This window comes from Eimeria maxima, genomic scaffold (assembly GCF_000499605.1).
Source record: "Eimeria maxima Weybridge genomic scaffold, Emw_scaff260, whole genome shotgun sequence".
NCBI classification, from domain to species: Eukaryota; Apicomplexa; class Conoidasida; order Eucoccidiorida; family Eimeriidae; genus Eimeria; species Eimeria maxima.
In genome coordinates, this window is record NW_013565450.1 from 1 (window position 1) to 12,500 (window position 12,500).

Consider the following 12,500-nt stretch of genomic DNA (forward strand, 5'->3'; position numbering starts at 1 on the left):
TATGTATATGTATATGTATATGTATATGTATATGTATATGTATATGTATATGTATATGTACAGATAAGCCATTTTCTTGGCGTTATTATCTATGGCGTCTACCAGCAGTAGATGAATTAAACTTCCCTGAGTTCCAATTAGTAGCTGAGGGATTGGAGGGATTAACAGGGGGCCCCCCAGGGGCCCCTATCCGTTTAATGGGTGGTATTGGGGGCCCTGGGGTACCTGGGGCCCCCCCACCACCTATAGGGGGCCCCCGTAGGCGTACCTTCGTAAATATAATAGAAAAACCATCAGAGGCCCTTGCTGATTTTATTGGACTAAATAAGAAAGAAAGAGAAGAAGGAATAGTAATAAAAGGAAGAAGTTATAGACCAGGGTACAGTATAGATCAATTAGGTTGGGAGGTATACGTGATGGACCATTGGTTAAATAATAAGAAGAATAATAATAATAAGAAAAAAAAAGAAGAAAAAGAAGAAGAAAAAAATAATAATAATAATATAAATAATATAATTAATATATTAAAAGATAGAGAAGAAAAAGAAGAGAAGAATGAATATAATGAGGATATAGTAGACAAGGGAGATAATAATAGTAATTTATTTATGAATATAATAAAAAGTTATAGATCAAGAAGAACAGGTAATATATATATTATATTACCTAGATTATGTTGTGATCTTAGTCAATACTATAGGGATGTACCCCTTAATATAAATATTATGTATGCAGCAGCAGAGATGGCAATAAGTGTATATAAATTACATAAAAAAGGATTTATACATAGGGATATTAAGCCACCTAATTATTTTATTAATAATAATGGTCATATATTACTAGCAGACTATGAGATGTTATGGCCAATTAATATGCCATGCCCTATAGAGGAGGCAACACATACAAGAGGATTTACTGCCCCTGAATTAAGAAGAATAAATAATAATAATAATAATAATAATAATAATAATAATAATAATAATAATAATAATAATAATGGTTATTTATCAATATTATCTTCTTTTTTTTCCTCTTTTTCTCCCTTTTCTCCCTCCTCTTCCTCCTCTTCTTCCTCTTTTATTCCTTTTAGTATAAAAACAGATGTATATGCATTAGGTATGTCATACGGACGTATGTACGTAAAAATACGTAAATATAAGCAATATAATATAAATAAGGAGATATTATTTATAGATTTAATATTAAATATGATTAATAATAATATAAATAATAGATATAATATGCAGCAGGTACTGCACCATCCTTTCTTTAAGGAGGTCCATTGGTCATCTATTAATATGACCAATGGTCCACCACCTTGTCCATTAGCTAAACAGGTTATGGATAGATTTGCTGCTGCTAGGAGGAAGCTAACAGAGCAACATATGCAACATATGCAGCAGCAGCAAATGCAGCAGCAAATGCAGCAGCAAATGCAGCAACATATGCAGCAACATATGCAGCAAGAAAGGGACAGGGAGATACACGAACAGCATATGCAGCAACAACAGGATAATATACAAGGATATGCGCAAATGCATCAGTTGCTGCAGCAACAGCAACAGCAACAGCAACAGCAACAGCAACAGCAGCAGCAGCAAAAGGAAGAAAAAGGAGGAAAAAAAACAAAAGGATTAAAAAAGAGTAAAAGTCTAAGACAAAGACAGCAGCAGCAGCAAAGACAGCAGCAACAGCAGCATATGCAGCAACATATGCAGCAAATACAGCAGCAAAGAAGAAGAATAGCAGGAGATCAAGAAGAAGAACAACTAAGAATTCTTCAAGGAATACAGATGGAGAAGCAGCAGGAATTATTAATGCAGCAGCAGCAGCAGCAGCAGCAGCAGCAGCAATTACAATTGCAGCAGCAACAGCAACAGGAACAATTGCAGCAGCAACAGGAACAGCAGCAGCAGCAATTGGAACTGCAGCAGCAACAAGAACAGGAACAGCAACAATTGCAACTGCAACAGCAACAGGAACAAGAGCAGCAGCAAATGCAGCAGCAGCAACAACAGCAGGAACAGCAATTCCTGCAGCAGCAGGAACAGAAGCAGCAATTGCAACAGCAGCAGGAGCAGCAATTCCAGCTGCAGCAGCAGCAGGAACAACAGCAGCAGGAACAACAATTCCAACTGCAGCAGGAACAGCAGCAGGAACAGCAGCAGGAACAGCAGGAGCAACAATTCCTGCAGCAAAACCAGGAGCAGCAATTCCTGCTGCAGCAGCAACAGGAGCAGCAATTCCTGCAAAAGCAGAACCAGCTGCAGCAGGAGCAGCTAATGCAACTGCAGCAGCAGCAGCAGCAGCAAAGGCAACTGCACCAGGAGCACCAGGAGCAGGAGCAGCAGGAGCAGCAGGAGCAGCAGGAGCAGCAGGACCAGGAACAGCAGGAGCAGGAGCAGCAGACGCAACTGCAGCAGGAGCAGGAACAGCAGGAGGAGCGGCAGCAAACGCAGCTGCAGCAAGAGCAGCAAGACCTGCAAGACCAGCAGACGCAACTGCAGCTGGAGCAGCAGGAGCAGCAGACGCAACTGCAGCAGGAGCAGGAGCAGCAGGAGCAGGAGCAGCAGGAGCAGCAGATGCAACTGCAGCAGGAGCACGAGCAGCAGGAGCAGGAGCAGCAGACGCAACTGCCGCAGGAGCAGGAGCAGCAGGAACAGGAGCAGCAGGAGCAGGAGCAGCAGACGCAACTGCAGGAGCAGGAGCAGCAGGAGCATGAGCAGCAGGAGCAGCAGATGCAACTGCAGCAGGAGCAGCAGGAGCAGGAGCATGAGCAGCAGGAGCAGCAGATGCAACTGCAGCAGGAGCAGGAGCAGCAGGAGCAGGAGCAGCAGGAACAGGAGCAGCAGACGCAACTGCAGCAGGAGCAGGAGAAGCAGGAGCATGAGCAGCAGGAGCAGGAGCAGGAAGAGCAGCAGAAACAGCAACAACAGCAGCAAGAGGAGGAGGAACAGCAGCAACAGCGAGAGGAACAAGATGCTAGTGAATAAATACAGCAGCAACTGCAGCAGCAACTGCAGCAGCAACTGCAGCAGCAATAGCAGCAGCAGCAGCAGCAAGATAATTAATGTAGTACAGCTTTATAACTTTTCCTTGCTGAATGCAGTACATATAATCTCCTGCTGCTGCTCCTGCTGCAGCACTTGCTGCTGTAGCCCTTGCTGCTCCACCAGCTGCTGCTGCAGCACTTGCAGCAGCAGCAGCAGCAGCAGTTGCTGCAGCAGCAGAGCAGGGGGGAGATGCAAGATGGCAAGCAGCAGGTGAAGCCGATCTCAAGAGAGACGGGAAGAGCGAAGAAATATATCTTGCTGCTGCTGCTGCTGCAGCAACAGCAGCAGCAGCAACATCAGCAGCAGCAGCAACATCAGCAGCAGCAGCAACAGATGCTGCTGCTGCGCAGGCCCGCATGAGGGACAAGAAGACCCAAGGAGATTGGGGGTTTATTCAATACAGAAAGATCTATTCATGCATGCATGCATGTAGCAGCAGCTTCTGCTGCAATAACAGCAGCAGCGTGAACAGCATTTGCAGTGGTAGGAAGACGAAGGATTTTATTTCCGTAAAGGAAGGGGTGCAGCAAATGCTGCAGCAACTGCAGCAGCAACAGCAGCAGCAGTAGCAGCACCTGCTGCTGCTGCAGCAGCAATTGCTGCTGCAGTTGTCTCCTTCTAACAGATGTTTGATTTGGTTGTGTGTTATACTAGCTGTAGCTAGCTGGCCAACTAGCCAGCTAGCTACTACAGCCCGGCTAGCTAGCTAGCTAGCTATAACTAGCTGGCTAGCTATCTTGCCCGTTAGGTGGCTATTATTTGCCCCCTTTATTCAGCTAGGTATATCTAGCTAGCTGGCTAGCTAGCTAGCTAGCTAGCTAGCTAGGTAGCTAGCTATACCTAGCTAGCTACCTGTATATATGGCTAGAGGCAGCCAGCTAGCTAGCTAGGTAAACGCCTAGCTAGCCAGCTAACTGGCTACCTATCTAACTAGCTAGCTAGCTATCTATCTAGCTAGCTATCCAGCTAGCTAGCTAGCTAGCTAGCTAGCTAGAGGTGGCTGTGTAGGGGTCTTTTTGCGTATATATTATTATTGCAGTGTCTCTTCCCTATTGGCTGTTGTGTCCCTTTATGTGTCTCCTTTTTATTATAAGAAAAAAAAAAAGAAAAAAAAAAAAGGAGACACTTATTAACTAACTGTCTCCTTTTTTATTATAAGAAAAAAAGGAGACACTTATTAATTGTCTCCTTTTTTATTATAATAAAAAGGAGACACTTACTGTCTCCTTTTATTATTATAAGGAAAAAAAAAAGGAGACACTTTCTTGTGTCTCCTTGTTAATAAGGAGGAGAGACATAATTATATGCAATAAAGGTGTCTTTTTTTCTTATAATAAAAAGGGGACAGTTAATTAATTAATTAATTTATTAATTAATTTAATTAATTAATTAATTAATTAATTAATTATATGTCTCCTTTTTATTATAATAAAGAAAAAAAGAGACAAAAAAGAAAAAAAGGGGAGGGGGGGTGTCTCCTATTAAGAGGGAGAAAAAAAAAAAAGTGTCTCCTTTTTATTAAATAAATAATAATAAAAAAAAAAGGAGACAATAAAAAGTGTCTCCTTTTTTTTATTTAATTATTAATAAAAAAAAAAAGGGACAATTTATTTTTTTTTTCTCCTTATTAAGGAGCAGACAGACAGTTATATAAGGGATTATTTATTTATTTATTTATTTATTTATTTATTTTATTTATTATTAGTATTTATATATATTTGTCTCCTTTTTATTTATTAATATTATTGTCTCCTTTTTGTCTCCTTTTTGTCTCCTTTTTGTCTCCTTTTCTATAAGAAAAAGGAGACAGGAAGAAGGAGACAATTAAGGGGTTAATTATATAATTAATAATAATATAAAGAAAGAGGAGACACATAAAAAGGAGACAAAAAAAGGGGAAAAAAAAAGGAGAAAAAAAAAGGAGACAAGGAGAGAGCAGCAAAGGAGACACTTTTTATAATAATAAATAGAGGAAGAAAGAAGAAGAAAGTGTCTCCTTATTAGGGAACAATTTGTCTATTATTCTTATTAATTAATAATTATTAGTATAAATTATACTAATAAAAAGGGAGCTAGCTAGCTAGTAGCTAGCTAATAGCTAGCTAGCTAGTAGCTAGCTAGTAGCTAGCTAGCTAGTAGCTAGTAGCTAGCTAGCTAGCTAGCTATAATGTAGGCATGAGGTAAGGTAGGTAGATAGGTAGATAGGTAGCTAGCTAGCTAGCTAGCTACAGTGCCTTTGTCTCTGCAGAAGCGAGACACATAAAGGAGACAGAAGGAGACAGCAGCAGCAGGAGACAGGACAGCAGCAGGAGGAGAGAGGACAGCAGCAGGAGGAGACAGCAGCAAGAGGGGACAATTAATTATATATATATTTGCTGCAGTAAAGAAAATAAACAAAAAGAAAGAGAGACAGTTAATAATAAGAAAAGGGACAGCTAATTAGCTAGCTAGCTGACTAGCCAGCTAGCTAATTCCTTTGTCTCCTTAATAATAAATAAATAAAAAAAAAAAAGGAGACACCTGTCTCCTTATTAAGGAGACAGCTGTCTCCTTCTTATTAAGGAGACAGGAATATAGCAGCGCCTCCTCCTCTAATAGACTAATGCAGATAGGCCAGCTAGCTAGCTAGCTAGCTAGCTAAGCAGCTAGCTAGCTAGCTAGCTAGCTAAGCAGCTAGCTAGCTAAGCAGCTAGCTAGCCAGCTGGGTGGGTAGTTAGCTAGCTAACTATCTATTGTCGCCAGCTAGCTGGCTGCCCAGCTAGCTACCCAGCTAGCCAACTAGCTAACTATCCAGCTAGCTAGCTACCCAGCTTGCCAGGCACCTAGCTAGCCAGGCACCTAGCTAGCTAGCTAGCTAGCTAGCTAGCTAGCTAGCTAGCCATAGATTAGCATCCTGGTCCCATCCAGCTGCCTAGAGAACAAGGGCGCTGTTTTATTCTTTGTCTTGGGGATAAAGGAGGATAAAATAAAACTCCTTCTTGCTGCTCCTGCATTGCTGCTGCTGCTGCTGCTGCTGCTGCTGCTGCTGCTGCTGCAGTAGCAGCATTAGCAGCATTAGCAGCACCTGCTGGAGGAGCACCACGGAGCAGCAGCTGCTGCTGCACACAAGCAGATGTCTGTACCCACACAGACCAATCCTGCTGCTGTTGCTGCTGTTGCTGCTGCTGCTGCTGCAGCAGCAGCACCTGTTGCTGCTGCTGCTGCTGTATTTGCGATGTAACTTCAGTATGGGTAGAAGCAAACGTTTGTATTTGCTGCTGCATTTGCTGTTTCTGTAAAAAGAGGAGCGGCTGCTGCTGCTGCTGCTGCTGCTGTAGCTGCTGCTGCTGCTGCTGCTGCTGCTGCTGCAGATCTTGTGAGCCCGATGGTACATACACTGCAGAAGGAGGCTGAAGATATCTCTGCCCCTCTTGATGCTGCTGCTGCTGCTGCTGCAGTGTAAGATGCTGCTGCTGCTGCTGTTGTCTTAGCTGCAGCTGCAGTTCTTGCTGCATTCCTTGCTGCTGCTGCAGCAGTCGCTGCTGCTCCAGCTCCTGCTGCTGCTGCTGCTGCTCAAGCGCAGCTCGTCTAACCCTCGTAGCAAACGACTCTGTTGATATGCCAGCGGATGCTGCTGCAGTTGCTGCTGTTGCTGTTGGTGCTGCTGCTGCTGCTGTTGGTGCAGCAGCAGCAGCTGTTGCTGCTGTGCCCGTTGCTAAGGTCTTAATGCTGTTGCTCTCTTTTCCTTTTGCCCTCCAATTAGTTGTTATCCCTTCTGCTGCTTCTGCTGCTGCTGCTGCTGCTGTTGCTGCTGCTGCAGTGTTCCTGCAGCCATGTAAACGCTGTCTTTGCTGCTCCTGCTGCAGCAGCGATCCTTGTTGCTGCTCCTGCTGCTGCTGCAGCTGCTGCTCAGCAGCAGTCCCTCGTTGGCTCCTCAGTTTGCTGTTAGCTGGTCTATATGGTCTCCCTTGGGGCCCTGGAGAGAGAGGTAGATCTGCTGCCTTTAAGGGGGGCCCCTTGGGGGCCCCCAGGGGCCCCCTAGGAGATACCTGATAAGCAACAGGGGAGAAGTGGGGGGCAAGGGCCCCACACCCGTGTGGGGAGGCGGGGATCGATCGATCCCCTGCATCGGGTAGGACTTCTGCAGCCTCTCTGCACAGTACTGTCTCCTTTCCTATGATGGGGGCTCCCCCTAGAGGGGCCCCTATGGGGGCCCCCAAAGGGGACCCCTCAATAGAACCTGCAGGAGACGGAGATTGGGGGCCCTCCTCGGGTGTCTCCGCAGGTCCTACAGAAATTAAACAGGGAGGACCAGCTGTATCTTCAGGAGACGTATGCACCGCAGCAGCAGCAGCAGCAGCAGCAGCATCTGCAGCAGGACCAGTCGTGTCTGTATCCTGTCCCTCTATAAGAGGAGAAACAAGAGGGTACTGGGGGGCCCCTTTATACTGTACCCTATCTATAAAGGGCTCATTATCTATAAAGGGGGGGCCCCCAAAGTACCCACTGTTTTGTGCAGACAGCAGCACGGGTACCCCTTCGTCTTCTACGTCAGACCAGCTGCTGCTGTACTCCATCTGCTGCTGCTGCTGCTGCTGCTGTTGCTGTTGCTGCTGCTGCTGCTGCTGCTGCTGCTGCTGTAGAGTTGTTCGTTCTTGTTGCAGCAATGTTGTGCTGCTGTTTCTGCTGTTGTCTCCTCCTATTTCTTCACCTGTCTCCTCTCTCCCTCTTCCTGTTGCATGTATTGCTGCTGCTGCTGCTGTTGCTGCTGCTGCTACACCTCTGCTGCCAGGTAAAGGAGCATTTAATGCATCTCTTGCTGCAGCATGAGATATTGCTGCTGTGCTGCCCTCATTATAATCATTAATATAGTACCCTTCTCCTCCTGGGGCCCCCCTGGGCCCCCCCCCATGGGGGCCCCCCACTCCAACCCCTCCTGGACCAACCCCGGCACCTCCAGAGTCCCCGTGAGTGTCCCCCGCCGCAGCAGCAGCAGCAGCAGCAGCTGCTGCTGCTGCTGCTGCAGTCTGTGTTGGGGTAAGTGCCCTTAATTCAGCTTTTGCCTTTAATAACCATTCAAGTAGGTGGGGTTGCTGCTTACTTTTTAATGGTAAATCTATCTCTCTTTGTTTACCAGGGGGGGGCCCCGGTAAGGAAGGAGGAGGATGAGTAAATGGGTAAGGGTACTGCAGCGGCTGATCATTACCCGCCATCAGGATGGGGGCCCCCCCTAAGAGGCAGCAGCAACAAAAGAATTATTATTATTATTATTATTATTATTATTATTATAGATACTTCTTATTGTACTGCAGCACAAATAGCTGCAGCAACAGCAGCAACAACAACAACAGCAGCAGCAGCAGCAAATGCTGCAGCTGCAGTTGTTATAGACCACTAATATGATCTAATATATGCAGATTTAGGTACTGCAGCAGCAGCAGCAGCAGCGGCAGATATAGCTGCAGCAGCTGCTGCTGCAGCAGCAGCAGAAGATGGGGGCCCTACGATTGATGGCCACTTAGGATGGGGGCCCCACCCTATTGGTAATAAAGGAAGCAGCAGCAGCAGCAGCAGCAGCAGCAACAGCAGGCGCTTCGCCAAGTGCAATATCATTACACCTTCTCTAACCTCCTATAGAGAGGCCCTCTGCTGCTGCTGCTGCTGCTGCTGTTGCTGCTGCTGCTGCTGCTGCTTCCGCTGCAGCAGCTGCTGTTAATTAGAAGCAGCAGCGATGCAGATTGGGGGCCCTACTAAGTGTCTCCTTTGCTGCATCAGCAGCAACGCTGCAGCATAACCCTTAGAAGCAACAAGCAGCAGCAAGGGGGCCCCCCTATAAGGAGGGAAAGAAAGAAAGAAAGAAAAGAAAATATATAAATATAAATATATACTCAGGGGCCCTTGATTAGCCGCCTATTGGGGTGTACGTACACCTGACGTACCCTTAAAGACACAGAATGGATCTTCTAGCTGCTGCTGTTGCTTCTGCAGCTGCTGTTGCTGCTGCTGTTGCTGCTGCTGCTGCCCTGTGTGTATAGGGGGCCCCCTCTTCTGTGGTTGTTAGGGGGCCCCTATAGCCCTAATGCCTTACCGTCAAGGTACAGTAGGGATAAGAGAGGGGCCAAAATACCCTTATAAGGGTATAAAGGCAGCAAAAGGTAGAGGTAAATATACAAAGAAAAGCAGCAAAAAGAAGCAGCAGCAACTCCTTGATGCTTGTTGCTGCTTATATACAGCTATGCACGAGCTGCTAATGCAGCAAAAGGTGTTTATTGACAGATTGGGGGAGGGAAAAAGCAAAGAAAGGAGAAATGGCGAAAAAAAGAGTTAAAACCGCTGCAGCAGCAGCTGCTGCTGCTGCAGGCCCCAGCCAGCTCAGCAGCAGCAGCAGCAGCAACAGGCCACAGTCGAACCTGCGCTGCTGCTGCTGCTGAGGGACTATGCTGCATTGGGGCCTTTTTCTGTTGTTTTTTTGTATTTTTAATGTTTTATTGACTTATTTTATTCATAGTCATCCCTTTTATCCATAAAAAAAAGGAAAAAAGAGGAAAAATAGCTGCATATACACCCGAGAAGTTTGCTGCTGCCTACCGAGTGCACTACCGAGGCTCGCGCCTACAAACCGTCGCAGCCAGCTGCTAAAAGAGGACAATAAATATGTTTTTCTTTGCTTTTAATTAAAATTAAATTAATATTTATATTTTATAATATAAATTAAGTGTTTATTTGCTTAAAAAGCGAAGAGAAAGGGGCAAAAACGCCCTTTTTGCTGCTCCTTCCTCCCTAAGAAACGCCTGTACAGTATAAAGACGCAGCAGCAGCAGCAGCAGCAGCAGCAGAGTCACTCGATAAGCCCCGTAGGGGAAGTTTTCTCCTTTTTATTGTTTTTCTTTCTTTTTTTATTTATTTAATGAAATAAGTCCCTATATTTATATTTTTATACTTTTTATTCAATTAAATTATGCATATTGATGTATGTATGCCCCCCTTTATCCCCTTTTCCCTTGATACCCTTACTGCAGCAACAGCAGCAGCAGCAGCAGCAACAGTAGTCCATTGGACCAGGCCATTGACGGAGGGAAAAGGGGAAGAAAACGAATATATTTATTTCCTTTTGTATATTTAATTAATTAATTATAATATAATTAATTAATTATATAAATAGTAAGGAAATATACATAATTCTCCTCCCCCCCTTCCTCGCTCCCCTAAGTAGTAAGGAGCTGACTATATACATTAGGATAATGTTCCTGTCAACTCACGAGTTGCTGCTGCTGTTGCAGCAGCAGCAGCAGCAGCAGCAACTGCTGTTGCTGCTGCTGTAGTGGAGGGCAGCAAAGAGGCAAGCCCCATGCTGCTGCATGCATAAAGTTATAGGCAATTCTTCTATTGCCTCTCTCCTTAACTCAATGCATGCAGACACACTCCACAGCCTGACTCTGCTGCTGCTGCTGCTGTTGCCGATGCTGCTGCTGTTGCTGCTGCTGCCTCCTGCTGCTGCCTGCTTCTGCCCATACACCCTAGAGCCACAAAAGAAAGCAACAATATGTCTGCATAAGAAAGGAATCCCTTAAGGAAAAGAAAAAGGAGACAGGGAGACACTTATCTCCCCTTATTAAGAGGGGGCAATCTGCTGCTGCTGCTGTTGCTGCTGCTGTTGCTGCTGCTGTTGCTGCGTGCTGCATGCACTAAGGAGCAGCAGAAGCAAATATATATATTATTATTGCTGCTGCAGCAAGGAGGGAGACACCCGAAGCAGGGAAGCAGCAAATGCTTCTGCTGCTCCGAAGCCGCAGCAGCAACACCGCAGTGCTGCAAGAGTGTCTCCTCTTAGCTGCTGCTGCTGCTGCTGCTGTTGCTGCTGCTGCTGCTGCGGTGGTGAGTTGTTGCTGCGCTGTGATGCCCAAGCAGCAAGAGAAGGGCTGTAGATTGGCAGCATTGCTTGTGCTGCTGTACTGCTGTCTTGTTGCTCTGGGACGCTTGCTGCTGCTGCTGCTGCTGCTGCACCTTGTCCTCCTCTGCAGAATCTGTTGTTGCTGCTGCTGCTGCTGCTGCTGTTGCTGCCATAAGGACAGCCGCAGCAGATGCACCGGCCAGGAGAAGCAAAGAAGGCTGCAAGCAACAAATACACAAGAAAATACAAATCATACTTTCTTAGTTCCTGTATCAATGCTGCTTCCTGCTGCTGTTGCTGTTGCTGCTGCTGCTGCTGCTGCTGCATTTGCTGCTGCATTTGCTGCTGCTTACTAACCTGTTGCCATATCCGGAAAGACGCTTCTACAAACTTTCTGTTGGCCTAGGAATCTCCCCCTGCAGCAGCAGCAGCAACAGCAGCAGCAGCAGCAGCAACAGCAACAGCAGCAGCAGCAGCATTAGCAGCAGTCTCCTGCCCGCCATCCTTGCTGTTCCTTCAGAGACGTCATATGCACACAGCAGATGGTGCAGCAAGACGAACCGCTGCTGCTGCTGCTGCTGCGGTTGCTGCTACGGGTGCTTCTGTTGCTGTTGCTGCTTCTGTTACTGCTACTGCTGCTGCTGCTGCTGTTGCTGCTGCTGCTGTTCTTGCTGCTGCTGCTGCTCACCTGTACATCCATCGAAGCCTCATATTGGGGTGGACTTTGCCAAGGACGACAGGGCAGAGCAGCACCCCACACTGTAGGCAACGGGTGTTGCTGCTGCTGCTGTTGCTGCTTCTGCTGTTGTTGTTGCTGCTGCTGCTGCTGTTGTTGCTGCTGTTTCTGCAACTGTTGCTACAGAGGGCTGTGCTGCTAGGCCGCATGCAGAGACAGCTCGGGCAACGGATGCGGAGTAATATGCTATCTAAAGAAACAGCAACAAACCCTAAACCCTAAACCCTAAACCCTAAACCCTAAACCCTAAACCCTCAAGGCACTCCTTAGCTGTCCAGCTAAGCAGCCGCAGCGACTAAACCCTTCAAAACCCTAAACCCATACCTTCCCAAGCCTAAACCCTAAACCCTAAACCCTAAACCCTAAAGGCTAGACCCTCACCTAGCATGCCCTCCTCTTCTAGCTCTGCCACGCGTGCTGCTGTCCCCACAGATACTCCATCAACGAGTAGTTGGGGGACCACTGCAGCAGCAGCAGCAGCAGCACCATCTGCTGCAGCAGGCGGCAGCAGCAAACACACAACACCACAGCAGCAACACCATTGCAGCCCTCCTCTACCTCCAACACCCCTCACATCTCCGGTGTATTGACAGCAGCAGCAACAGTGCAGCAGCAGCAGCAGCAGCACAGTGTCTGTCTTTTCTCTTACCTTTTGATATGCACCTACTCAAGGCCCTGGCCAGCAGCGAGGGGCTACTTGGGGGCCCCTCGGGGGCCCCCTTCCAGTTCTGGTGCTCCCCTTTAGAGGCTGCGGGAGTCGTCAGCAGCAGCTGCTGCTGGCGCAGCCGCTGCAGCAGCAGCACGTCATGCAGTCCCTGTGCTGCAGCAGCAAAGGCAGCAA

At 46.8% G+C, this 12,500-nt stretch overlaps 3 protein-coding genes across 3 annotated transcripts in view; 1 reads left to right on the top strand and 2 right to left on the bottom strand.

Moving 5' to 3' along the window:
- Window positions 1-1,298: 1,298 nt before the first annotated feature.
- Window positions 1,299-3,622, top strand: EMWEY_00024940 (hypothetical protein; the record flags this gene model as incomplete). The annotated part of the gene is made up of 2 exons (XM_013480992.1): window positions 1,299-2,985; window positions 3,144-3,622. The coding sequence occupies 2 exons, from the start codon at window positions 1,299-1,301 to the stop codon at window positions 3,620-3,622; spliced, it is 2,166 nt and encodes a 721-aa protein (XP_013336446.1).
- A 2,316-nt stretch (window positions 3,623-5,938) lies between these two features.
- On the bottom strand, window positions 5,939-8,245 carry EMWEY_00024950 (hypothetical protein, conserved; the record flags this gene model as incomplete). Its single annotated transcript, XM_013480993.1, has 1 exon — window positions 5,939-8,245. The coding sequence occupies one exon, from the start codon at window positions 8,243-8,245 to the stop codon at window positions 5,939-5,941; it is 2,307 nt and encodes a 768-aa protein (XP_013336447.1).
- A 2,614-nt stretch (window positions 8,246-10,859) lies between these two features.
- The window catches only part of EMWEY_00024960 (hypothetical protein, conserved), a gene marked incomplete at both ends in the record, with an annotated part of 5,715 nt that continues 4,074 nt past the window's right edge, over window positions 10,860-12,500 (bottom strand). The window contains 4 exons of the mRNA XM_013480994.1: window positions 10,860-11,141; window positions 11,682-11,845; window positions 12,041-12,151; window positions 12,309-12,479. Coding sequence (XP_013336448.1) covers window positions 10,860-11,141; window positions 11,682-11,845; window positions 12,041-12,151; window positions 12,309-12,479 — 728 coding nt within the window. The remainder of the gene's footprint in view (window positions 11,142-11,681; window positions 11,846-12,040; window positions 12,152-12,308; window positions 12,480-12,500) is intronic.